Raw genomic sequence first — 27524 nt, forward strand, 5'->3', positions numbered from 1 at the left:
TTTCCTACCTAGTCCATTAGCATATCAGTGCTGATTTTTCATTTCTGCCAATTAGTCTGTCTCCTTAGTTTTTATATAGAACTTCTGACTTAAAACTCTGGTCTGAAAAATCAAGAGATTATAAATTCATGTATTTATTGTAAAAAGTACAGATCTCTGAAATGGTGAAATAATTTGTATTCTAGGTAGGTAAACTAAGGCTTAAGAGTACAGCAGTCAAGGTCAGATGAGGCAAAGAACACTGCCTGCTTCAGAGAGAAAGCTCATTCACTGTCTGTCAACCCCAGAGCAGCCATACTCCCCATCTTTGCCAGTGATTTTTCATTATATCCTGTGGAAGTACTGTATTATGTGGCAAATTATGGTAGATTTAGCAGAAAAGGAGAAAAAAGTATTAGAGAAGAAGAATTTGTAAAAGACAAATGGAATCGTTTGAATCCAGAGCTGAAATACATGTTGATGCTTTACAATTGAGCATTAAATATCAAATTGAGGAATGTGGTAATGTAGTCAGAGACTGCTTGTTTGTTCATGGTTGCCCAGACCCGAAATAATTACACAGAAACTGTGTTAACTACAACACTGCTTGGACAATAGTTTAGGCATATTGCTAGCTAACTCTTATACTTTAAATTAACCCATTTCTATTAATCTGCGCATCACTATGAGGTCGCAGCCTACCAGCAAGTTCCCCCAACTTATGGTGGGCTCCAGTGGGCGTCTTTCTCTTTCTGAGAGTCCATGGCATCTCCCTGACTCCACTTTCTTTCCTCTTCTATCTGCTTGGAATTCCTGCCTTGTTCTATTATGCTAAGCCCCGGCCAAACAGATTTTTATTCATTAAACAATAAAAGCAACACATATACAGAAGGACATCCCACATCATAGCAAAGAAGGATGGGTAATGTGGAAGCTGATGGTAAAGGAGTCACTGTTCTTGTTTTGTTTGTTTGTTTGTTGTTGAACCAGTGAAAAATTGAGAGTGACTGAACAGTGCTTCAACAGTTAATTTTGAGGTTTCATCAAGACCAAGATAACTGAAAAATTAGAGAAAGAGTTCATAAATTCTTTTTATTCATTTAATACAAGGTTTCACATTGTAGTTCAGACTATTCTTAAAGATATGGTGTTTCTGCTGGGATTAGATATGTGTACTGCTAATGTTAACTTTATTTTATTCTATATTATCTTTGTGAGAGTCAGATGCTCCTTTATTCTAGTAGAACAATAATATAGTTCCTAAATTAAGGTATTATGTACTGTGGTCCTTTAAATATGCTCCTGGGTTTTATGTTATGAATATACACATCATTCCAATTTTTCACTTAAAGTCAACAGAAAGGTAATTGGCTGTTAGAGCTTTACTGAACACTAGATACAAGACACTAGATGGAGTGGCATAGACAAGAAAAGAAAGACTTTTTTATTATATGTTTTTTTATTAAATTTTTTAAATTAAAAATTTCTGCCTCCTCCCCACCTCCCTTTTACCTCCCCCTCCCCCCACTTCCCCCTCCCCACTTCCCTCCCCCTCCCTCTCCAGTCCAAAGAGCAGTCAGGGTTCCCTGCCCTGTGGGCAGTCCGAGGTCCTCCCCACTCCATCTAGGTCTAGGAAGGTGAGCATCCAAACAGGCTAGGCTCCCACAAAGTCAGTACATGCAGTAGGGTCAAAACTCATTGCCATTGTCCTTGACTTCTCAGCAGCCCCCATTGTCCACCATATTCAGTGAGCCCGGTTTTATCCCATGCATTTTCAGTCCCAGTCCAGCTGGCCTTGGTGATCTCCCAATAGATCAGCCCCACCGTCTCAGTGGGTGGGTGCCCCCATTGCGGTCTTGACTTCCTTGCTCATGTTCTTCCTCCTTCTGTTCCTCATTTGGACCTTGGGAGCTCAGTCCATTGCTCCAATGTGGGTCTCTGTCTCTATCTCCATCCATCGCCAGATGAAGGTTCTAAGGTGATATGCAAGATATTCATCAGTATGGCTATAGGATAGGGTCATTTCAGGTTCCCTCTCCTCAGTTGCCCAAGGACCGAAAAGATAGACTTTAAGCCAGCAAAATGTCAACAGTGCGGTGTGAACAGGGACAGCCTGTTCAGGGGGGTATGAGTTAGTTGCAGAGCTTACAGTAGAGTTCAGTGGTGCTGCTATACTCTTTTCTAATCTCTGTTTATCTTAGCCACCCTTTTATATGAGTTGAATGCACTGGGAGTAGGGCATGAATGAATACTTACAGCATCCATCTGCTTACAGACATTGTCAAGGAGAAATGGGAAGGACATTGACTTGACAATAGAATGCCAGTTTCCAATTTTGTAAGAGCTTGTCTCAAAGTCACTGAAGCCTCTTGCATAAATCCACGTGGCTAGTAGACTTAGCTAGTCATTTCCAGGTACTTCATTGATTCATCAAGGTGAAAAATGCATGCAAAAATGAGCACTTGTTCCTCCAAATTTCTAATAATCTGAAACTGAACAGCAAAGTTGGCTTGGCTAATGCCCTATTTTTCTTTGCTTACTGAGAAGACTTGTAGTACAAGAAATACAAGAAGAAGAGTCCATCAGGATCAATAATGGGATAAACAAGAGTTGTTTGCTTCTGTTCATATTCTTTTCATCATCATCACTTGTAAAATGAAGTTGTGACATAGATCACAAAACATATTTCAATAAGACTTGAACTACGGCAAAGTGAATGGAATAAAGTGAAGGGACTCAGAATCCCCTCAAAAGAGGAGTTTAAAGAAGTTGGGACACTATGAAAAAGAACAAAGGTAGATTTCAGGCTACAATGCTCACATTCTTTGTACCTCTGCAGATCTTTCAATGTCAAAAGAAGTAGAAAACTCATTTTTTCTTGTGTGTCTAAAGGACAGAATCAAGTGTTTGCACATGCTGGTGGATTGGGGGAGAACTGGTAAGCCCGTAGAAACTGTTTCTGGCATAATTCAAGGGTTTCAAGGAGAAAATGAAAGGTCTTTTGGGCTTGTGCTTGAAGTTAAACTAGAAAATAAAGGTTATTATGAACAACGTATTCATCATAAACACAGTAATCATTTGTTAATTAGCTAATCTTCATTCTTTCATGTAAGTACTAAGAAGAAATAATGCAGTATTTGGTTCACTGTATTCTCTACCAATTAGAGTGCCAATGAACATTAATGAATGTGTATGTGTGTGTGTGTGCGTGCGCACACACACACACATACACAGATTTATCTATGTTTTGGTCACTTCAGGCCATTCAATCACTTCCAATACTGCAATAAATTTGCAAAAGGAAAAAAATCAATTACCTTTTGTTTCAGAGTTATATTGGAAAGAAATTAAGTTCCCAGAACAAATGAAAATGAGCCCAAAGCATCTGGAAGTCATCTGAAAAGCCTCTCTTGTCTTTTATTAATGAACATTTTGCATTTATATCTATTGAAAAGATCACAAAAGGGACTACATTCTGTGGTCTTTGGCCATCATCAATTTTAGTGCAATTAACTATTCTTTATATTCATTCAAATGAAATTGTAAAATCTTTACTATTGTTCCTTCACACGATTTGCTGGCATTCCAGGTGGATACTCTCCTCTCAATCTGGAGCCATAGATTTCAGACTTTTGTGTGATTCTGGCTATCTGGTCTGATAAGTGTGGCCCCTGTTGTCTAACTTCTGAAATAACATAAGCTGCAGCAAAATAATATGCAGTGAACACTGAGTCTGTCTACCAGTGGTTTACATACAATCTCTTAGAGCCATGTTGAGTTAGATGCTGGCATTCCAATTTTCTAGATGTTGAAGTAGGTACATAGGCATTCAGTAAGAAATATCCTACCAAAAGAGCTAATAGGACCTAAGTTCCAACTCAGCTAGTCACTGTATTGCCCATCTACAGGTTCTGTGTACTTTCAGTTACCATCCTTCAAGGATGCTAGATTTCTTAGCCAGAAAACGAGACAAACTGTTGAAGCATGGTGGGCCCTAGAAAAATATCTTTGTGTTTACCTGTGCTTGACTGTATAAGGCTAAAGGCCCTAAGGATGATAGCATAAATTCAAATTATTCTCTTCACTTGCACTTACATGATGTAAGTAAATATCCTGGCTCCATAGTCCACTGCATGAGAAAATTCTGGCTTCTCTGTTCAAAACGCTATAACCTCTCTGTTGATCGCACAGAAATATTGTCCTTGCTTTCCTACTTTCTCTCACTTTTGTTCTTGTTATCCTCCATTCTTGAATTCTCTATGTAGTATTATTTTCTTTTCACTCATAGAACCCAAGCCTTTCAATGCAACCCAGATTCTGTCAGAACCACAATGATTCCATAGTTCCTTAGACTTAGAGTACCTTCCTGTCACTTCACATTTCTGTTGTGTTATTGGGAACTGGGTTGGTTTAGGGGGCAGTAGAAGTAGGGGATGCTAATTGGAAACTTCCTTGGTCATTTCATATTAATTATCGAGGCCTACCATAAAGTCAGTTTTGGAGAGTTTCCTATTTCTTTTTTATATATGATGGTTCCTTTGTTAGAACTCTGCATGACTATTACAGTTTCACAGTTATATTCTTGAAAAGATTTTTTTCAGTTTCTGTAAATGGCCTGCCCAATGTTGGATTCAAATGGAACTGTACTATATTATGTTAATTGATCTATTTTGTTTAATATAGTTAGGTCTAAGGAAATTAGAGATTACTGTGCTATATCATGGATGTATACTTATTTGGTTCACCAGCCAATGAATTTCTCAGGTCACACTTTCAGGAATCCTATCATTGGTTCTTAAGTATAGTCTTTGCTTAGCCAAATATGGAAATAGATTTAAGAGAAGACTGTACTCAAAACGAAAGCCCAACTTTTTGAAACAGAGCTCTAGTCTCAGAGTTATGTTTGTTGATTAAGCCTGGGAGTAAATTGTGTCAATTGATAGTAGTATTGATTATTATTAAATGATATTTTATAGACTCTTCTGAAAATAGAATGATTTTGGATGAGTGCAGTAGCCTTGGGTACCTGGAACATAGCACTGCAGAGAGCTTTACTATAATAAGCCTTAGAGATGGCTTGTGAAAGAAATCAACTTACCAGTAAGAAATGAAAATATAAATTATATTTGGGTCATAATCCATGACCGTATGAATAGAATGAATATAGTACAGATATAAAAGTGCATTTCATAGTTCATATGGGAAATAAAGAAATACTAAAAGACTGAAATAACTGAACCAATTGTATATGTCAAATCTTGTGTAGGTCTTTTTTTATGTTATCTGTGTTGTAGTATGTCAATTGGTGTCACAAGGTGGTTCCTGCAGGTATTAGGCATAGAAGGGAACCACACAAAGAGATAAGAATGAAATCCTGAGGAGTCTAATGTCCAGTAGTTCATTGTCAGTACAATTTGGGAAAAATGTTTCCAAGCAAAACTCACACCTATTCAAGGTGCACAATAAAGCATGTTATGGTGATATTTTGTTTGTGATCTAACAAATAAAGCTGGCCTGAAAATCAGAGTGTGAACTAAGCCACTAGTTAGTCATGGAGGCTAGGCAGTGGTAGCATACACCTTTAACCCCAGCACTTGAGAGACAAAGGTAGACGGATCTCTATGAATTCAAGGCCACCCTGGGCTACACAAAATTGATCCAGTCTAAAAGAGAAAGAACACCTTGAAGTGGTGGCTCACACCTTTAATCCCAGTATTTGGGAGTCACATGCCTTTAATCCTAGCACTAGGGAGGTGATGACAGGAAGGGATATGGCTGGGTGGGGTGAGGAATATATAAGGTGGGAGGAAACAGCAATTCATGACATTCAGTCTGAAGAGTTGTCTCTGATCCTTCAGCTTTCACCCCCTCATATTTGACTGAATTTTTATCATTAAGACCACTTAGAATTTGTGCTACATCTGGCAGCCAATATTTGGGGCACGAATTCATAAAATAGCCACTTGCCTGTGGCTTTGCAGCTACCAGCGTGGGCTGGACAGAGCTGCATGCAGCTGGAATCACTACCTCATTGACTAGGTTTCTCTCTCTTTTCCCCCCAAAGCCTCTCTTTGGGAAAACAAGTGAATGAGTTTAGAATTTTTTTGTTACAGCCTCTCTGCAGCAAACTCCATTGGCATTTGGCTTCCAAACACTGCAGGAGTTGGCTGCTTTCACATGTCTCCAATGTTCAGATGGCTGTCTCTTTGGCTTCTTTTCTCCTTGTGGGTTGTGGGCCTTCACCGGACCCCCTTATTCGGCTGCTGCCAAACTTGGTGGCTGCCTTGAAACCTGCTTGGGCTTCTCCTGTTCTATGCAGCAGCAGTCAGCCTCACACTTCATCATCATCTGAATTATTATTGACCTCAGATTCGGTGAGACAACTGGGAATTCTTAAAGGGAGGAATTAGCTAAAAGAGAGTTTTTCCCACATCAAAAAATGGGAAACACTATTACAAAGGAGAGTGTTAGGTCTCTGTATGATTATGCAATTTGTGATTTAAAATTGGAACAATTAGATTAATTAAATGAAGGGATAATCAGCTTAACTGGGATTGACATAATGTTAATTATCATCTTGATAATTCTTGGTTTATCTCTATAAAAGTTGGTTGATATGAGTGCCAAGATACAGGCCTTAGAAAAACTTATTAAAACAGATTGTAGAGATATTCAAATCCAGCCAGAGGAATTTAAAGGAGAACCAGTTTCAGCATTGCATTATAAGGTTAGAGAAGAACAGCCTGAGGTTTTCAAACAACCAAATTCAATATATCCAGTCATCTTACAGGAACTGTCAAATGACAGATATCCCTAAGGCTGTTTAAGTACTCACTGGAATCCTGTGGAAATGTTAGATTTAAAGAGATTCAAGTAAGTGATGGTCTCATATGGCATACATTCACCTTTTGTAAAGTAGGTGTTAAACTTGTGGTCAACTTGTAATGGAATTGTCCCTCAAGACTTAGTTATAGAAGTCTTAGAGCCTGGTCTACAATTACAAAGGAGGACCTGGTAGAAAGATGAGGCTAAGACCATTGAACAATGAAGTAGGTCTAGAGGTATGGAAATCTCTCAAGATAAACTTCTTGGAGAAGGAGATTATGCTAATATAGAAAGGCAATCTCTATTTTATTACCACACCCTATTTTTATTGTCATGCAGCAGCTTTGAATGCTTGGGCCAGAATTGAAGTAGAAGAAAAGAAAATTAAGTCATTTACTAAAATCATACAAGGCACAAAAGAAACCTTCACTGGTTTCTTACAAAGATTGACTTCAGTAGTAAATAGAATGATACCAAATTCAGCAGCTAGACAAATAATAATTGAATCTCTGGCTTTTGAAAATGCTAATTTACAAAGCAAAATGGTTATTAGGCCTTTATAGGCAAGATCAGCACCCTTGAGGAATGCATCTGAGAGACATTCAGTATTGAATCTCATAACCATGATGATGCTTGGATAGGAAAGGTGATTTCCAGAGGTTTGAAGAAAAACTGAAATGTCAAATGTTTCAGTTGTAGTAACAAGATCACTTAAAAAGGGATTGTAAGCAGGGCATTCCTAGAAATGATGTTTTTTTCTAAGCATAAGCAAACAGAGCACCCTCCCTTCTGGATTATGCAGAAGGTGTGACAAAGGCAGGCATTGGACTAATTAATCTAGATCAAAAAGGCATAGTAAAGGTAACTTTTGACCATCAGGAAATGCTTTGAGGGGTCTCTCACAGGCCTCCATGCCAAATTCGGTTCAGTCATTTCCTGTCACTGTAGAGGATAATCCTTTCCAGAATGCCTATTGTAAGAAGCCATACTGCTCAGGATGTTAGAACAACTATATAAGAGAGAATAAAATTTTCAGTAGAAACCATAAATCAAAACTGATAAAGAATAGTTTTGGAAACTCCCCAAGGTTAGTGGTGGGGCAGGGTCTTGTTTTTGTCTTTCCAGTTAAATAAAACAACCATCTTAAGGAATTTAAGACCTTTGGACAAATAAGCATCCAAAGAAGAAGGGAGAGCTACCCAAAAAAATTACCAAGAAAAGGAATAATCTGACCTAATGTGATCTCAGAAGTTTCCAAAAAAGTGACGGGATCCCACAATGATGATTCTCCAGGACTATAACACCCCTAAACTGAAAAATGCGAACTAATGATTGGCTTTGGATTACAAACTGCTCAGAACAATTTTGAGGTAGCTAGCTGAGATGGTCCAACCTCACAGACTATTCTAGCTAGGACTTGAGATAATTCCTGAACTTTCCTATTACACAGAGTCTGGACAACAAATGATACAGCTTCCTCTTCCAGGACTTGACAATGAACCCAAATTTTTCCTTTTAAGATCTCCAAAAGGTTCCACTGCCCCCAGGCAGCACAGGTGTCCAGGGAGATGTCCCCAGCTGGTACCTTGGGCAACTGAGGAGAGGGAACCTGAAATGACCCTATCCTCTACTGATGAATATCTTACATATCACCTTAGAACCTTCATCTGGCGATGGATCGAGGTAGAGACAGAGACTCAATTTGGAGCAACGGTCTGAGCTCTTAAGGTCCAAATGAGGAGCAGAAGGAGGGAGAACATGAGCAAGGAAGTCAGGACCACGAGGGATGCACCCACCCACTGTGACAGTGGAACTGATCTATTGGGAGCTCTCCAAGGCCAGCTTGTCTGGGACTGAATAAGCAAGGGTTGAAACTGGACTCTCTGAGCATGGCGGACAATGAAGGCTGATGAGAAGCCAAGTACAATGGCACTAGGTTTCGATCCTAATACATGAACTGGCTTTGTGGGAGCTTAGCCTGTTTAGACGCTCACGTTCCTGGACGTAGATAGAAGACCTTCGTCTTCCCGCAGGGCAGAGAATTTGGACTGCTCTTCAGTATCGAGAGGGAGGGGGAATGGTGTAGGGGGTGGAGAAGAGGAGTGGGGATAGGGGGAGGGGAATGGGGGAGGGGGCAATATTAGGGAGGAGGGGAGGGAAATGGGAAACGGGGAGCAGGTGGAAATATTAATTAAAAAAGAATAATAAAAAAAAGAACCTGATGCCCATATTTCCAAGTGGTGGGGGTGGGTGGTTTTTAATCATTCAAATGGGTTCTGGATATTTGTCATTGTTTAGCAGGATTAGTTATAATGATAATGGTTGTAATTGATAATGGTCAGGAAAAAAGGTGAAACGAAGGAAATTAGATTCAAAGTTCTTGTTTTCAAAAGAAAAAAGAGGGATACAGATTATGATAGGATAAAAGGCTAGATTATTGAATCTACTCTGAGGAGAAAAAAAGGAAGGAAATAGACATGGTAAGATAGAAAGGTAGATTATTGAATCTACTTTTAAAAAGCAACTGTTAGTTTCAAATATTTTACATTGTATTGAATTTTTGTATATTGTATTCAAATTTTGTATATTAATACAAATTTGAGATTAATTTTGTTAAAACATAGTATACATATATTTTTTTTAATTAATTTATTTAATTATTAAAGATTTCTGCCTCTTCCCCGCCACCACCTCCCATTCCCTCCCCTTCCCCCAATCAAGTCTTCCTCCCTCCTCAGCCCAAAGAGCAAGCAGGTTTCTCTGCCCTGTGGGAGGTCCAAGGACCACCCACCTCCATCCAGGTCTATTAAGGTGAGCATCCAAACTACCTGGGCTCCCACAAAGCCATTACGTGCAATAGGATCAAGAACCCATTGCCATTGTTCTTCAGTTCTCAGTAGTCCTCATTGTCCATTATGTTCAGCGAGACCGGTTTTGTCCCATGCTTTTTCAGTCCCCGGCCAGCTGGCCTTGGTGAGTTCCCGATAGAACATCCCCATTGCCTCAGTGTGTGGGTGCACCCCTCGAGGTCCTGAGTTCCTTGCTCGTGCTCACTCTCCTTCTGCTCCTCCTTTGGGTCGTGAGACTTCAGTCCAGTGCTCCAATGTTGGTCTCTGTCTCTGTCTTCTTTCATCACCTGATGAAGGTCAATATTCAGGAGGATGCTTATATGTTTTTCTTTGGGTTCACCTTCTTATTTAGCTTCTCTAGAATCACGAATTATAGTCTCAATGTCCTTTATTTATGGCTAGAAATCAAATATGAGTGAGTACATCCCATGTTCCTCTTTTTGGGTCTGTCTTACCTCACTCAGGATAGTGTTTTCTATTTCCGTCCATTTGTATGCAAAATTCAAGAAGTCATTGTTTTTTACTGCTGAGTAGTACTCTAATATGTATATATTCCATACTTTCTTCATCCATTCTTCCATTGAAGGACATCTAGGTTGTTTCCAGGTTCTGGCTATTACAAACAATGCTGCTATGAACATAGTTGAGCATATACTTTTGTTGTATGTTTGGGCATCTCGTGGGTATATTCCCAATAGTGGTATTGCTGGGTCGAGAGGTAGGTTGAACCCGACTTTCCTGAGAAACCGCCACATTGCTTTCCAAAGTGTGGTTGCACAAGTTTGCATTCCCACCAGCAATGGATGAGAGTGCCCCTTTCTCCACAACCTCTCCAGCAGAGGCTATCATTGGTGTTTTTGATTTTAGCCATTCTGACAGGTGTAAGATGGTATCTTAATGTTGTCTTGATTTGCATTTCCCTGATTGCTAAGGAAGTTGAGCACAATCTTAAGTGTCTTTTGGCCATTTGAACTTCTTCTGTTGAAAAGTCTCTGTTCAGCTCAGTGCCCCATTTTATAATTGGATTGATTAACCTTTTACGGTCTAATTTCTTGAGTTCTTTATATATTTTGGATATCAGACCTTTGTCAGTTGCAGGGTTGGTGAAGATCTTCTCCCAGTCAGTGGGTTGCCTTTCTGTCTTAGTGACAGTGTCCTTTGCTTTACAGAAGCTTCTCAGTCTCAGGAGGTCCCATTTATTCAATGATGTCCTTAGTGTTTGTGCTGCTGGGGTTGTACGTAGGAAGTGTTCTCCTGTGCCCATGTGTTGTAGAGTACTTCCCACTTTCTCTTCTATCAGGTTCAGTGTGTTTGGACTGATATTGAGGTCTTTAATCCATTTGGACTTGAGTTTTGTGCATGGTGATAGATATGGATCTATTTTCATTCTTCTACAGATTGACATCCAGTTTTGCCAGCACAATTTGTTGAAGATGCTCTCTTTTTTCCATTGTATACTTTTAGCTCCTTTATCGAAAATCAGGTGTTCATAGGTTTGTGGGCTAAAGTCAGGGTCTTCTATTCGATTCCATTGGTCGACTTCCCTGTTTTTATGCCAGTACCAAGCTGTTTTCAGTACTGTAGCTCTGTAATAGAGTTTGAAGTCAGGGATGGTAATGCCTCCAGACGATCCTTTATTGTATAAGATTGTTTTGGCTATCCTGGGTTTTTTGTTTTTCCATATAAAGTTGATTGTTGTCTTCTCCAGATCTGTGAAGAATTTTGATGGGATTTTGATGGGGATTGCGTTGAATCTATAGATTGCTTTTGGTAGAATTGCCATTTTTACTATGTTGATCCTCCCAATCCAAGAGCAAGGGAGGTCCTTCCATTTTCTGGTGTCCTCTTCAATTTCTTTCTTCAAAGACTTAAAGTTCTTGCCAAATAGATCTTTCACTTCCTTGGTCAGAGTTACCCCAAGATATTTTATGCTATTTGTGGCTATCGTGAAAGGTGATGCTTCTCTGATTTCCCTCTCTGCTTCCTTATCCTTAGTGTATAGGAAGGCAACTGATTTTTTGGAGTTGATTTTGTAACCTGCCACATTACCAAAGGTGTTTATCAGTTGTAGGAGTTCTTTGGTAGAGTTTTTGTGGTCGCTTATGTATACTGTCATATCATCTGCAAATAATGAAAGCTTAACTTCTTCCTTTCCAATATGGATCCCCTTGATCCCCTTATGTTGTCTTATTGCTATTGCTAAAACTTCAAGCACTATATTGAAGAGGTATGGAGAGAGTGGACATCCTTGTCGTGTTCCTGATTTTAGTGGGATGGCTTTGAGTTTTTCTCCATTTAATTTAATGTTAGCTGTCGGCTTGCTGTAAATAGCTTTTATTATATTTAGGTATGACCCTTGTATCCCTAATCTCTCCAAAACCTTTATCATAAAGGGGTGTTGAATTTTGTCGAATGCTTTTTCAGCATCTAATGAAATGATCATATAGTTTTTTTCTTTCAGTTTATTTATATGGTTGATTACATTGATAGATTTGCGTATGTTGAACCAGCCCTGCATCTCTGGAATGAAGCCTACTTGATCATAATGGATAACTTTTCTAATGTGTTCTTGGATTCGGTTTACCAGTATTTTATTGAGAATTTTTGCGTCGATGTTCATGAGTGAGATAGGCCTGTAATTCTCTTTCTTGGTTGGGTCTTTGTGTGGTTTTGGTATCAGGGTAACTGTAGCTTCATAAAAGGAATTTGGCAATGACTCTTCTGTTTTATACATATATTTTTAATCTTCTTCAAGTTATTGTACCTGTATAGCTCATTTAACAAGGTAACGCAAATTTCTACTTCTTGAATGTTATTATTACCAACTGTTTAGGATAGTAATGAAATGCAGGTTAGTAATTAGTCAACAATTACAATTAAACTTGTAATCATATTAAGTTTGTTTTCAAGGTCAAATAGATATACTTTAGATAGATAGGCCATCTTCATATACTTAAGAGATCTAGAGAATATGACATTTAAGATATTTAAATAACAAAGTTTCTTTTTTATGACAATGAGACATGTCTGGTCCTGGCAGCACCAATCTACTTCAGAGAAGATGATAGGCATCAAAGAAACTTCACATGAGGTTTACATTTTTGTGACAAAAGAAGCCACTGGGCAAGAAAGTGCTCTTGCCTTGACTACTGACAGTATGCTGTCCTAATTGGACATGCAGGACACAAAAGAGAGTGACTATAAACCTAGCTGATAAGGAGGGACAGGCCTTCAAAAACTCTGCTTCATAGAAAATTCTGTCAAATTTCTAGAATTATAGGCCAAAGATGGATGCCCCAACATTATAGATGGGCACTGGTGACTATCCAGACAGTCAGCTGTTTCTGTCAGTTCTCATATTTTTTGGAAGTTGCTTGCTTGCACTTCCTGCTTACTCGGTTAATATTTCCTTTTCTAGGCTCTGAGAAAGTTTTCCTTGTTTACCAGACTCAGAAAAGAAACTGACTAAAGTGTACAAGGTTGAGAGACATCAAAAGATAGTTTTGGATGTATAATTCAAGTTAGGATAGAAAGTGAATTAGATATAAGTCTTTGACTCACCAAGGTTGGATAGAGATACAGTATTTTCTCTGAATTTGTCAAATGCAAATGAACTAAGCATTGCTGATGTATTTATTGCCTGTACATTGTATATAGTTATTGTACTTAATGTATATATTTTCTCATATTAGTTATAAGATGATGAAGGCATAAATTACAAACAATCCCACACCAGTTTGGAATTATGGTTAATAGGGTGGTATTTATTTAAAGGGGAAAAAACTTACAGATCACCGTCCCAGACAACAGCTCTCTGCACAATCAGGAAGGAGTCTAGTCGCTGGAAGCACAGCAGGAAGTAAGAGAGAGCAAGGAGGGAAGTGGCCGCTTTTTTAAAGAGAGAGACCACGCCGCAATGGGCTGGTATCTCAGCGGCTATTGGCTGGAGGAGCGGAAGGATCTCCTGCAACATCAACCTTTTTTATTTTAGAGAAAAAAGGGGGAATGTGATGTTTTCTTTGTGATTTAATAAAGACTGCCTGAAGATCAGAGTGCAGAACTAAACCACTAGAGACCAGGCAGTGTTGGTACACCTTTAATCTCAGAACTTGGAAGATAGAGGCAGATGGATCTCTATGAGTTCATTGCCACCCTGGGCTACATGAGATTGAGCCTGTCTAAAAAAGGAACGGAGCCAGACTGGTAGTGGCTTACACCTTTAATCCCAGTACTTGGGAGACACATGCCTTTAATCCCATCATTAGGAAGGTGGAGACAGGAAGGGATATGCCTAGATGGAGAAAGGAATATAAGGCAGGAGGAGACAGGAGCTCATGACATTCAGTCTGAGAAGTTGTACAGACAAGATACCCCATTTGGTTTGAGGATTTCATAAAGGTAAGAACTAGTTGCTGACTGCTCTGTTTCTTTGATCCTTCAGTTTTTATTATTAAGACCAATTAGAATTCATGATAGAACATATGATCACGAGGCTGGGTTCTATATCTAAGAGTCTGAGAAACTAGTGTTGTCTCTAATTGATAGCATAGAAGTCAGCAGGCCATAAAGTACTTGTGATAACCTCCCTAATGATGACTAATGGTCTAGGGAAGTAAGAGTCCTGAACAACCATTCTGGGGAATTTTGGTGAGGTCTGTTCCTTCAGATAGGAAAAAAGTCATTAACAACCTCCATTCGCAGCTTTTTGGATGAAATGCAGGTATTTGATTTTGTATCCTCCACTAAAGAGACACTACTGTGTGATTAACTTTCCTGATTCTCTTAGTTCTTTTTTGTGAGTACAAGGCCCTTGTTCACTCTACAGTGTCAGGTACGTTGGACTTGGGTGGGACTTTAATTATTTCAATTTAGAGGATTTTAGTAGGTTGAGTGGGTTTGACTGAGCTGCAGTAGGTTATACTGGTTTGTTTTTTGTGTTTGAGACAAGCTAGTATGGATTGTCTGGTGAAGGAGGGGGCTTCTTGTTGGTCCTGGCCGCCTAGCCCTGAAATAATCACACAGAAACTGTATTAATTAAATCACTGCTTGGCCCATTAGCTCTAGCTTCTTATTGGCTAACTCTTACATCTTAATTTAACCCATCCACTAATCTATGTATTGCCACATGGCAGTGGCTTACCAGGTAAAGTTCTGTCATCTGTCTCCAGCAGGGCTACATGGCTTCTCTCTGGCTCTGCCTTCTTCCTCCCAGCATTCACTTTAGTTTTCCCCACCTACCTCTGTTCTACCATGCTATAGGTTCAAAACAGTTTCTTTGTTCATTAATGGTAATCACAGCATGCAGAGGGGAATCCCACATCAATTGTCTGATTGGGCTTCAATAACATGAACAGAACTGACAGAGATAGAAGAAAAGTTCAGTAAGGTTGAAACATCACTTTTTGATCATTTGTTGTGCTTTGAATGTTTGGGTGTCTCTAAAATTTGTGTGTTGACATTTAATCACCAATGGGACAACATCAGGATGTAGAGAATTTGGAGTTGATTAAGTAGACTTTCAATGGGAATAATGATTCTATAAAAGTATTTCCAGCCAGTTCTCTAATTCCTTCTATTATGTAAGTATACAAAAGGTATTATCTATGTAGTATAGACTGTCACCAGATATCAAATAAATATACTGGAACTTTGATGTTGGACTTCTTAGCCTTCAGAATAATGAGTCATATACTTGAACTGTTTATAAATTACCTGGTTCATGATACTTTTCTGTGGCTGCATAGACAATTGTATTATTACTAACTTGTCAAATATTTGATGAGATTTATTCATTAGTATGAAAAAATATTCAGTAATAGTCCCCTATTCTATACAATGAGGATACAGGGATAAGACATCAATTGTAGTCAGCCAGACATGGTATCAATTTAATCTCAGCACTTGAGAGGCAGAGGCAGGTGGATCTCTGTGTTTGAGGCTAGCCTTGTTTACAGAGGTAGTTCCAGAATAGCTAGTGCTGCACAGAGAAACTCTGTCTCAAAAATAAAAATAAAACAAATAGCCCAAAGCACATTATGGGGTGGTGGTGGCAAACTCCTTTAATCTTAGCACTCAGGAGGCAGAGGCAGGTGAATCTCTGTGAATTGAGGCCAGCCTGGCCTGCAGAGCGAGTTCCAGGACAGTCAGGTCTATGCAGAGAATAAGTGTTTCAAAGAAACAAACAAACAAACAAAAACAAAGAAAATAAATGAATTATGAATTTAAAAATGACATATGGGTGATTGTAGCATGAATTCTAATTGGTCTTAATAATAACCTGGAGTCGGCTATCAGGGGCGAAAGACGAAAGATCCAAGAAGCAAAAGAACTAGAAAGTTCTTACCTCTCTACCAATTCTCAGATGGGACAAGGAAGATCCTGTCTCTATGAATACTCAGATTGAATGCTGTCTGTATGAAACCTCAGACTGCATCTGTGCTCCTGTCACCCGCTGTCTTATATTCCTCTCTCCGCCCAGCCATATCACTCCTGTCTCCACCTCCCTAGTGCTGGGATTACCTTTGTGTGAGCTCTGTTTCTCCTTTAGACAGGTTTGATCTTGTGTAGCCCAGGGTAATCTTAAACTCACAGAGCTCCATCTACCTCTGTCTCCCGAGTGCTAGTATTAAAGGTATGTGCTACCATTGCTTGGCCTTTGTAGCTAACTAGTGATTTGACTCTGCATTCTGATCTCCAGGCAAGCTTTACTTGTTACAACACAAACAAAATATCACTATAATTGGTGCCCACTAGCAGGTCTGGATTTAGATGGGAATGCAGACAAGGAACCAGATATTATAAGCAGGGAAAACTGATGTATATATATTATGTGACATCAGATAACTCCAAACGAAAGTTTCTTTGTTATTAACAAAGTCCACTGTGGATAGACTTTGATGGCTGGTCAGTTGTCCTCCTTGGGCTCAACATCTGATGGAGGGGGGTCTTGTGTCTTATCTGTTGCTTTTATTGGTTAACTAATAAAAACAACAGATAAGATACAAGACCCACTTCCATCATTTCCCCTTTTTCTGCATAAACTGGACATAGAGAACCCTCAGAGAGAGGACTGCTAAACTTGCCTAAAGGTGAGATGATCTTTCAGGGTTCCTGATTTATGAAAGAGTCTATGAGACATTCTGCAGGACACAGCAAAAAGTGACTAAACTGTCTTTAAAAATTTCCTGCTTCATGGAAATGTCTGCTGGATACTATGGGCCTAAAGGCCAAAGATGGATGCCCCAACGGTACAGAGGAACTTTGGGTGACTGTCCAGGCAGCAAGATGTCTCTGTCATTTCTAGAGTTTTGGATTTCTTGTTTGCTTAGGTAATATTATATCCTTCTGGAGTCTTTGATGGAGTTAAAGAATAAATAGATAGTTATAATTTTCCTTAGTTATGATACAAGATAAAATAGATATAAATATTGTAACTGTAATTCTTGCTTGATAACTGTTTTGTTATATGTAATCTTACTATGTTAAAATGAAAGCCTTCTTTTTTGTTTAAACAGAAAATTATCTGTTGCTTTCATTGGTTAACTAATAAAAAAACTGCTTGGCCTGATAGGACAAAAAATTAGGTAGGCGGAGTAGACAAAACAAAATGCTGGGAGAAAGAAGCTGAGTCAGGCAGTCACCATGATTCTCCCACTCCAGACAGACACAGGTTAAGATCTTTCCTGGTAAGCCAGCTCATGGTGCTACACACAATATTAAAAATGGGTTAGATCAATATGTAAGAGCTAGCCAATAAGAGGCTAAAACTAATGGGCCAGACAGCGTTTAAAAAAATACAGTTTCCATGTAATTATTTCGGTTATAAAGCTAGCCATGCAGGCGGCCGGGTGCCAGGAACGTAGCCCGCCGCTCCTATTACAACAAACATCTTAGACTGTTCATCCCAGTCTGGTGGCAGCAGCACACCAATATGTATTTGGTGGCAGCAGCACATCAACATGTATTGTCTCTATGCTCACCATGGCATAGAGGGTCTAATATTAGATATTATTTGCTCCAACAACTTATTATTTCTGGGACCATTTACTATGCCCCTCCCTGCTTCAGTTTTTCAGGAAGTGGGGATCCGACTATCCTATAGAAGAGCATTAGGTTTTGCTAGTTTAAGCTACCATGGGTAAGTGTAAGCCTTTGTTAGAGGTTAGCAGGTATAGATATCAGGTGTCTTTAACAGCTTCCTCTAAGTTTTGATGTTTGGAATTCCACTGTCATTTTCAGCGTTATCTAAAAGGATACTTGTATTCTGTGAAGGAAGAGCATATGTGAAGTAGGGTTTTATTTTTTGAGGGTAGGGTTTGTGACAATGTTAGATGTTCCTTCTCAGAAATACCAAGCTGGGTACAGTTCAGAGTACATCTGCATTGCACTTTTTGACCTAAGGAAGCACTGGTTCATGTGCTTCTCATGACACTTTTTTTCCTACTTTATTTCACTCAGATGCAGTGACTGAAGTGAAGACAGATATCTATGTGACCAGTTTTGGCCCTGTGTCAGACACTGACATGGTAAGTATATTTCCTGAAATAGGAAAAGAAAAAAAAATAGTTCAACAAGTGAAAATAGTCATTTTCCATAGTAGAGCGCTGATTTGTATTCTAAGGAGATACCTTTTCTCATGAAATCCTTGCTATCATATTTTTGGACATGTTTACCTTTTCCATACCCCCTTCACCTGTTTCCATAAACTGTGCATAGCCACACCTGTCTCTTCTACTCCACATCTTTAAAATTTGGCTTAGTTCTGTATCTGCAGTTACCTGCCCCTGCACACTTTTCTTGCACTTTACCTATTTGTTCAAATAGATTATTTGAAGAGAGCAGTATAGTAATTACTACTGTTGCTCAAATATCCAGTAATGCTATCCTAGAAGGTTGTTCCTTGTGATTGGTCTCCATTAACTGAGGTCATGGATGGACCAAATATTTCAGTGCTTTTATCTAAATCACTTTTAAATGTTGGTCCTTTTATAGATGTGGGAAGGTGGGGGAGATACAAGTACTAGCAATAGGGCAGAGGCAGCATAACAGTCGTACTGACGAGCTACCTGCAAAGATTGCCTCTCCTCGTCTAATGAATGTCTAAATACCAGATATTGGGTTATATTTTCTCATATAGAGAAAAAAGAAGCCATTGTTTTATACTGAGAATAATTTTTTGAGTTGATTTTTGAGACTGCATACTTTTTTATATTTCTGGCTGGACCAGAACTCATCATGTAGATCAGGCTGACCTTGAACTCATGATAATTCTCAATTTTCTGCTTCATGAATGTTGAATGACAGTTAAGCACTACTACAACAGACAAGGAATGAAAATCTTAATATTTCATAAAATATGTTTAAATCAATGTTCTTTATGCACTATTTTGATATCTTTTGTTTTGCTGCTGGGGGGAGGGACCAACCTCCAGCAACAGAGAGTTCAAAGAGTCAGCATACTATAATTTTTTATCTGAGGGTATAAGTTAAAAGACACTCACACACTCTCTTGATGACTTTCTTTTTAATTCTTCTTCTGTATTCTATATTACTTATTTTCCTGGTGATTTCCTTCTCTCATTCTTGATTTTTTTTCTTCTAACTCTATCTTCATTCTTTCCCTTAGAGCTTATATATCCCAGCAAATCTTTCAGGTAATAGAAAAATTACAATGTGGTTACATCTATTTTTCAAGTCAATGATTATAATAAATCCAGGTAAAATATGTTTTTCATCTTCCTTACATGATTAAAACAAAGTGATCTCAAGGACACACATTTACATCTAAGCAACTTGTTATAGATTAACAGAATGTGAGCAAGCAGGGTATTTTTCTCAGTCATTTCTTTTGCTGGCAGGCTGCATACTGCATTTACAAAGAAAGAATCAATCACTTTATTATTTATCTTGAAAGGGAATCTTAAAGGATTCTCAAACCTAGACTTTTATACATGAAAAGCAATCAGCTCTACTTTAAATCTTTAGGGTGCATACCCACTCATCAATAGTTTTTTGTATCAGAAGATTGAGGGCAGAAATAGGTACAAGGAATTAATCATCATTTTTGATCACTGACCAATACTAGCAAGGAAAGTATGTCATCTACTAACAATTGGGCTGCTTTATATTTTTGGCCCTATGTGTCTTGTGAACTTTCAATTGTTTTCAAGGGTTTTTCATATTAAAGCTATTATCAAAACATCTAATTTAAGTTGAAGTTATTTTAAGGCTCCGTTTCATCTATGATGCCATCCAAAACCTGTGAACACATCCCCCATTCAATTGTGGATCCTCAATAGAAACTCATGTGTTCTAGCTGTGTGACACTTCCTTGTTTTATTTTTTATCCTCTGCAGCCTCTGCTTTATCAGAGACGGGCAACATTTTATCCTACCTTTGCCTATGTTAATTTCCCCACTAAACTAACCTCTTTCATAATCCCTTACTATATTTGTTTAAAAACTTCAATCATCAAAATCCTATTTAAACTAACATTATTATTGTACAAAATCATTTCTTCAGTTAAACAGTACAGTTTAGGAGGAAATCATCTTCATAATAATCCACAGGTAAAACTGCCAAGTAGAATGGGATATTTCTATGACATAAACACAGTATATTACAGACAGTGGGTCTCCCCACACCCATTCATACCACGCCAGATACCAGAGAAAGATGGCAGCAGCAAACATGGAAAGGAACAGGAGAAGCAAAAGACATTCTAAAGTCTGTGGTCTTGGAGCCTTGCCTATCTCCAGTCAACTGCTATCTGCTGCTCCTCTGATATGACCATTGACACTTATGTATGTCTGTTCTGAGTTGGTCATGGCCAGCTTTTTATGTGGGTGCTAAGGATCTGAACTCATGTCTCCCTGCTTTACACCAGACACTCACTACTAAACTTTCTATCTCTCAGCCTCAAGAAAAATTAACATTAAAGTGAAAATATAACACATTCTTTTCTCTTAGCACACCACACAGACACACACACACCACATTTTCTCAGTGCCACTCATTCATCATCACCCGTAAATACATTCAGAAAAATGTACACATAACACCAAACACACATAGAATGCACATAGCTGAAGCTCCGTCTTAAAAATAGTCTAATACATGACACATGCAAACAGGTACTCAAACCCAGAGATACCAATGAAGCATACACATAGTCTCTTCACCTGGCTTCCCCACCAGTGTGTATGCAAGGGCTCTGGAGACATCTCTGAGAATCTAGATGTTGTTTCTTTCTCTTTTCAAAGTTTGATTATTTCACTTGTTTGTTTATATTTCTTCCATGGGGTTAAGTTAAAGCAATAGAATGAGTGAATCTTTCCTGGTCAGGAGGAAATACTGGGTCAAATGCATTTCATGTTCTTTGAGCAGTACTCTCATTCCTTCTTAAGACTGTAGTTCATCTGAGTGAGAAACACATTGCTCTTGCTTTTAAAAGTTTTCCTCTCAGTGTTCTTGGGAGTGTGCAACAGCTGATCCCACACAGTCAGACTTTGGTGATGAGTTGCAACAAAAGCATGCCTGACAATAGAGTACATGAAAAAGTCATGAAATTTAATTTGGAGTAAATAAATGAGTTGGAAAGTGGATATAATAGGGATTTTATAGACATCATGATTGAACAGGTCATGATAACTCTGTAATAAATGGAGTGAAATAATGCACATCCCTTCAATAATAATATCAACACTATGAGTCAGCAAAAGACCTTGTCGCAATTTGAGTGAAATGAGACCCTGTGCCTTTCTGGAACTCTCTACTTTTAGGAGTGTTTAGGCCATTTTCTTGATTAGATATAAAGAAAGGTGGTAGAGAAGTGGCAGTAACAGGATGGTTAAAAAAAGATTTAGTGAAAATGTACTTTTAGACTGAGATGTCCATCCCTTAATAATGAAAGCTATATCTTTGCATATGGAAAAATTCCCTATGCTATTGCAAGATCTTTTGTTTAAAGTTGCTGTTGTTGGTGGTTTGTGTAATGTTTTCTTTCTTAATTTTTATACATTTTAATAAAATATAGTTTCATCACTGTTCCCTTTTCTTTCCTTCCCTCACCCCTCCCAATCCCTCCCAACGCCTTCCATGCACTCCCCCTAAATTGGTAGCCTCTCATTCCCCAATTATTATTGTTAACATCATTTGAATTGCAATGTATATCATGGAGGTTGAGGAATTGTTAAGTAGGAAAGTTTAGTTGTCAGTTCTACGTATTATCCTATCCTGAATGATACTTTGACTGCTGAAACGTAACAAGTGCCAGCTGTAAATCTTCAGCTGAGAAACTTCCTAGGAAGTACAATAGGCAGTCAAGTAATGATGCAAGTAAAATAATACAGTATTATGCAATCATAAGTATTATTTTACAGTCATAGAACTGATCACCTATCTTAAAGGGAAAAAGAAAAAGTACCAAAAATGACTGAAAATTCATAATGAACTGTTGTAATAGGAGCGGCGGGGCTGCGTCCCCGGCACCTGGCCACCCGCATGGCTAGCTTATGCCCCGAAATAATTACACGGAAACTGTATTTTTTTGAACATTGCCTGGCCCATTAGTTTTAACCTTTTATTGGCTAGCTCTTACATATTGATCTAACCCATTTCTAATATTTTGTGTAGTACCACGAGCTGGCTTACCAGAAAGATCTTAACTTGCGTCTGTCTGGAATGGGAGAATCATGGCGACTCCTGACTCAGCTTTTTTTTTTTAACATTTTGTTCTGTTTACTCTACCCACCTAAGGGTTGGCCTATCAAATGGACCAAAACAGTTTCTTTATTAATTAACCAATAAAAACAACAGATTAATACAAGACCCATCTCCATCAATGAACATTATAGTAATAACTCGATAATATATTCAGGTAACATATTCTGTTGTGACAAATATTAAGGAAATTATGCAAAGTTATCAAAAAATTTAAATATCACACAGAAAAAAAGCATCCATTATAAAATAAATAATAGTTCAGAGAAGGGTGACTTTACTGTTATTGGTAAACTTGAAATCTGCTCCTTTCTAGCATTAGAAAAAGATTATGTCCACTTGAGGTCCTTCTTTACTACAGACCTGGCTACACAGGGGATTGGCCTATTTTGAATGCCTTTTAGAAAGTCAATTTCCTGTCGTCTCATTGTCTAGTAGTATTTCCAGATGCAATCACAAAATGGGTCTCTATTCACGAGTTTCTTCATACGAGTTTATGATCAGCTATCTACTGGGATTTGTGGAACATGGTTATCCAGGCCACATGCAAATGCTTGGAAGAACATTTTAAGAGCCACGTACCACTGAAATAGTGCTATGGATTAGCTTCTCTACATGGAGAATGACAGAGAGAGAGGAAAGGGAGAAGGTGCTCAAAATTGGAAAAATGACAAGATCTTTACTTCATGTCATGTATTTTGAACCCCGTATTCTACTAAATAAGCAGGAACCTTGAAAGATTTTTCTGGTGCTTGCTTTGATGTGGCGTGGTTGGAGAATTGAAGCCCCATGTAGAAAAGTATTCAGTGTCTTTCCCAGGAGGCAAACTTAGGCTTATTCCCTAGAAGATTTGATTGAAATGCCTCCCAAAACAACAGAATTCATTTGGCAATCTAGAGGCAATCATCCTCAGAGAATATGCAAGGGCTTGGTGAGGAAGTAATTGATTGTATTTCTAGATTGTTTTTGGCCAAAGGTTGTGGGATACTAAAGAAGCAAACAGTTACTATCTGATTTTTCTCCAGAGTCAAAACTTCTGGAGAATAGATTTATGTAGCCTAACTTTAAAATTATTATGTGGATTAATAGGAATATTCTTAAAATACATCATATTTTTGAAAATAGCCATTATAGATACAGGTTAAAAGTCCTCTGTACCAAATATTGAAAGCTATTCTTTTTGATGCATTTAATTCTAATTAAGGTAACTACAATCAATTATTACATAAGAGCCACTTTTAATCCAGTCATCCGTTCTCTTGTTTGTGTATACTTAGGCTGCTCTTATTTTTAAATAGTAAAAATAATGTTGTAGTAAAATTGTTCAACCTTCTAGTGAGCATGTTTGAGTTAATGTAGGGTATGTGCTTATAGATAAGCTCTGAGATTCATATGACATATGTATGTTTTACAGTTTTCAGATGAGATTAAATACTTTTGTGATGTGCCAATTTACAGTCCCATTATCTGTGTACAGTGGCTCCATTTCTATAAACTTCTATTATTGTTTCAAATTCTCATACTTTATATTTGATACTTTTATGGGTAGGAAATAATACCTAATTGATTATATTCACCATTTTCTAATTCATATAGAGGTTAAGAATGTTTTCAATGATCTTGACCCCCCCTACCCACACACACTTATATAATCCCTCTACCCTCTCTTCAACCAGACTCCTGGAGATCGGTCTAGTGTTTGGCTGTTGATATCTCTATCTGCTTCTATCTAGTACTGGATGAAGGTTCTATGATGACAATTAGGGTGGTCACCAATCTGATTACAGGGGAAGGCTAGTTTACGTACCCTCTCCATTATTGCTAGGAGTCTTAGCTGGGGTCATCCTTGTGAGTTCCTGGGAGTTTCCCTGGTACCAGGTTACTCCCTAACCCCATAATGACCTCCTCTGTCAAGATATCTCTCTTATTCTTCTTCTTCATCTCCCATTCCCCATCCCTTCTTCTCTACCCCCCCCCCCCAGTTTACCCAGCACATCTCATCTATTTCCTCTTCCCAGGACCCTCTTAGGGTCCTCCTTGTAACCTAGTTTCTCTGGGGCTGTGGACTGTAGCCTGCTTATCCTTTGCTTTATGTCTAATATCCACCCAACCCCCAGTTCCCGATTTTTGCCCAGCAATCTTGTCTACTTCCAATATCCAGGATGATAACTATATGTTTTTCTTTGGGTTCACCTTCCTATTTAGCTTCTCTAGGATCATGAATTATAGGCTCAATGTCCTTTATTTATGGCTAGAATCCACTTATGAGTGAGTACATACCATATTCATATTTTTGGGTCTGGGTTACCTCACTCAGGAGAGTGTTTTCTATTTCCATCCATTTGCAAGCAAAATTCAAGATGTCATTGTTTTTTACTGCTGAGCAGTACTCTAATATCCGCTTATGAGTGAGTACATACTGTCTTTCTGGGTCTGGGTTACTTCACTCAGGATGATTTTTGTCTAGTTCCAACCATTTGCCTACATATTTCATGATGTCATTGTTTGAGCTTGTGGGAGCTCATAGACTCTGCATGGACAGCCGAATCATTCTGGTCCTGTTTGGTGTCTTCTGAACTTTGCCCTAATCTCTTCTGTTTCGTTCTTTCTTCTCTTATTTTTGTACAATTGAAACACTTTAAATGTATTCATTTGTTTTCTATTTTTTTTGTATTCTATATCCTTTCATTTACATTCATGAGTGATTACCTTAAATGTTACCGTATATATTTGACAATCTCCTCTCTATTCCCAAATCTTCTAAGAATGTGTTAATTCACATGTTTTACTTCCTCCTTTCATATAACTTGTTCTAATTAGTTTTTCTAACTTATTCTTCTAGTCTTTATTAGCCACTTTTAAAGCTTTTGAATGCATGTGCCAGTGCTTGTGCTTGCCGTTCATTTCCTTTCATCTTCAACTACAGGAAGATATTCTTTTAGAAGTCCTTTTGAGAGGGTCTACTTAATTATTTACTTATATTTGTGTATAGAGAATATACTTCATGTTATGTAGAGTTTAGATACTGAACAGAAAAAGTCTCTACTATAATGGAATTCCCAGCTTCTTGGAGTGAAAGGAATAGTAAACAAAGACATATTTTGTCAGTGCTGTGAAAAAAAAAAAACTAAGAGTCAGGAGAAGAATGATTCCTATGTGTTGATGGTAAGATGATCAAAGAATTTCTTTTTGTTGTACAGTCAAATGAGACTGAAGGCTGTGAGGAAGTCAGCCATAAGAAAACCCAGAGTTAGAATGGTCCTTGAGTACTAAATACTCTGCCTTACTTTACTTATGTAAAATTAGCTTTATTTTGACCTAACTCTGTCAGCTATAAAATTCTCGAGAAATGGTTATTTCTTTTTCCCTTTGGCATTTCCAAGATAAATTTTCATTGTTGTTTTTTACTTGACTTGTTAACTTTAAGATGTCTGATGTCAATCAAATTGTTTATCTCCTTTTTGGTATTCTTTGAGTCTGCTTTGCTCTTTAATTTATTGACTTTGCATCTCATTATGGTTCTTGAACCTAAGGATGCCTCTTTTTCAGCAGTTCTGGGAAAGTTCACCCATTAGTATATTGAAAATTGTTCCTCCCTCACTTGCTCTATTCTCTTATGTTTAGAATTTTCAAGAACCTATCCGGAACCCTTCTCCTTTATTCATGTTAAAATAGTAGGAAAACTTTGTCCTCATGTTTTCCACTGTTTATCTGTCTGAAATGCAAACTCAACAGGTTTTCCTCATGTATATTAATCTCTCTTCAGTAATATTAATTCTACTTTGCTTAAATTTTTCCTGATAACTCATTTTCTTCTACAGTGTATCACTTAAAATAGGTCCTTTTTAAACCTAATTTTATTTCTCTCTCTTCTGAACATTATATTGTATGAAGTCTGTGGAGTGAGTCTAATTTGGTTTTATGCTGTATTAGATAATTGACCATTTCCTTAGGTGTTTTGTTATGGATTACAATATTCTTTTTACCATTTACAGTGTTGTCCTTCCAGACTGTTTTTGTGACATTTCCTCCTTTGGCATCTGAGACCAATTTTTATGTTAATTACTCAATTTGAAAGTTTTAGATTAAGCAGACAATGTATATTCATTTGAACATAAATCCAAGATTAGATAAGGCTTAATTTCAATAGAAATATATTTCCTTTTCTTCTACCCACTTCCTTTTAGAACTTTTGTGCTATGATCTTATTCTGCCTTACAAATCTTATCTAATTCACCCCTTTTGCTGAGGTTGGAGCTTTTCAAGATTGTGGCTTTATGTGGGAGTCTAGTTCTAGTTTATAGGCTGGCAGAACCCCAGTTCATACCCGTTGTCCTAATTCTCTCTCTCTCTTTTTTTTTTTTTTCGAGACAGGGTTTCTCCGTAGCTTTTTGGTTCCTGTCCTGGAACTAGTCTCTCTCAAAAGTATCCCAGTTCAGGCAACAAATTGTAGGATCTTCCCATTTGTAGGCAGGAATGTGAATGGGATCCTGGAGGAAGAAAAGAACCAGACTGTTTAATTGACAGAAAAGATCTCAAACATGAAGGCAACAGGCAACAATGTATGTCAGGGAAGATTTATTCAAAGTATGATCAGAAGTAGTTAGTGGATTGGATTTTCATATACTTCTAGCTGCTATTTCATTTTTTTTTAACCTGGCTAGTGGAAAGATATCTCTGTGCCTTTTGTCCTTGTTTTAAAGTTTAATTTTGCTCAAAATAATATCAAAAATCAAATTCAAAAGTATTTGGCAAAACTACACGTAGCATTCAAGCTGTCAGTCACTATTCAAATATAACTAATTTAATAATTTTAAAAAGCATACCTTTAAAGTTTGACTAAAATTTAATAAAAAGAACATAAAGTCTGTAAAATATATTTTAAAAGTCAAAATGATTTTTGTGCATTCAAATAGCCTTTCAATGCTTAAATTTATTGAAACCTTTAGTTCTTATATATTATGGATATATGTAAAGTATTCATATTGACATTCTCATTGTATTTGAATAATTTTTCCTTTTTTGACCCTAGTGATTTTTCTTTCAAAAATATTTCAATTTTGTAGAATTTTGTTTTTTTTACAAAATAAAATATAATAAGATGTTGTAGGAGGGCCCACTTATTCATCCCGACCGCCCAGCACTGAAATA

At 37.8% G+C, this 27524-nt stretch overlaps 1 protein-coding gene across 2 annotated transcripts in view; it reads left to right on the plus strand.

The window, feature by feature from the left end:
- The window catches only part of Gabra3 (gamma-aminobutyric acid type A receptor subunit alpha3), a 229202-nt gene that overhangs the window by 113558 nt on the left and 88120 nt on the right, over positions 1-27524 (plus strand). For both annotated transcript variants that reach the window (XM_057760166.1, XM_057760165.1), the window contains exon 4: positions 18111-18178. In XM_057760166.1, coding sequence (XP_057616149.1) covers positions 18111-18178 — 68 coding nt within the window. The remainder of the gene's footprint in view (positions 1-18110; positions 18179-27524) is intronic.

This window comes from Chionomys nivalis, chromosome X, assembly GCF_950005125.1.
Source record: "Chionomys nivalis chromosome X, mChiNiv1.1, whole genome shotgun sequence".
Lineage (NCBI taxonomy): Eukaryota > Metazoa > Chordata > Mammalia > Rodentia > Cricetidae > Chionomys > Chionomys nivalis.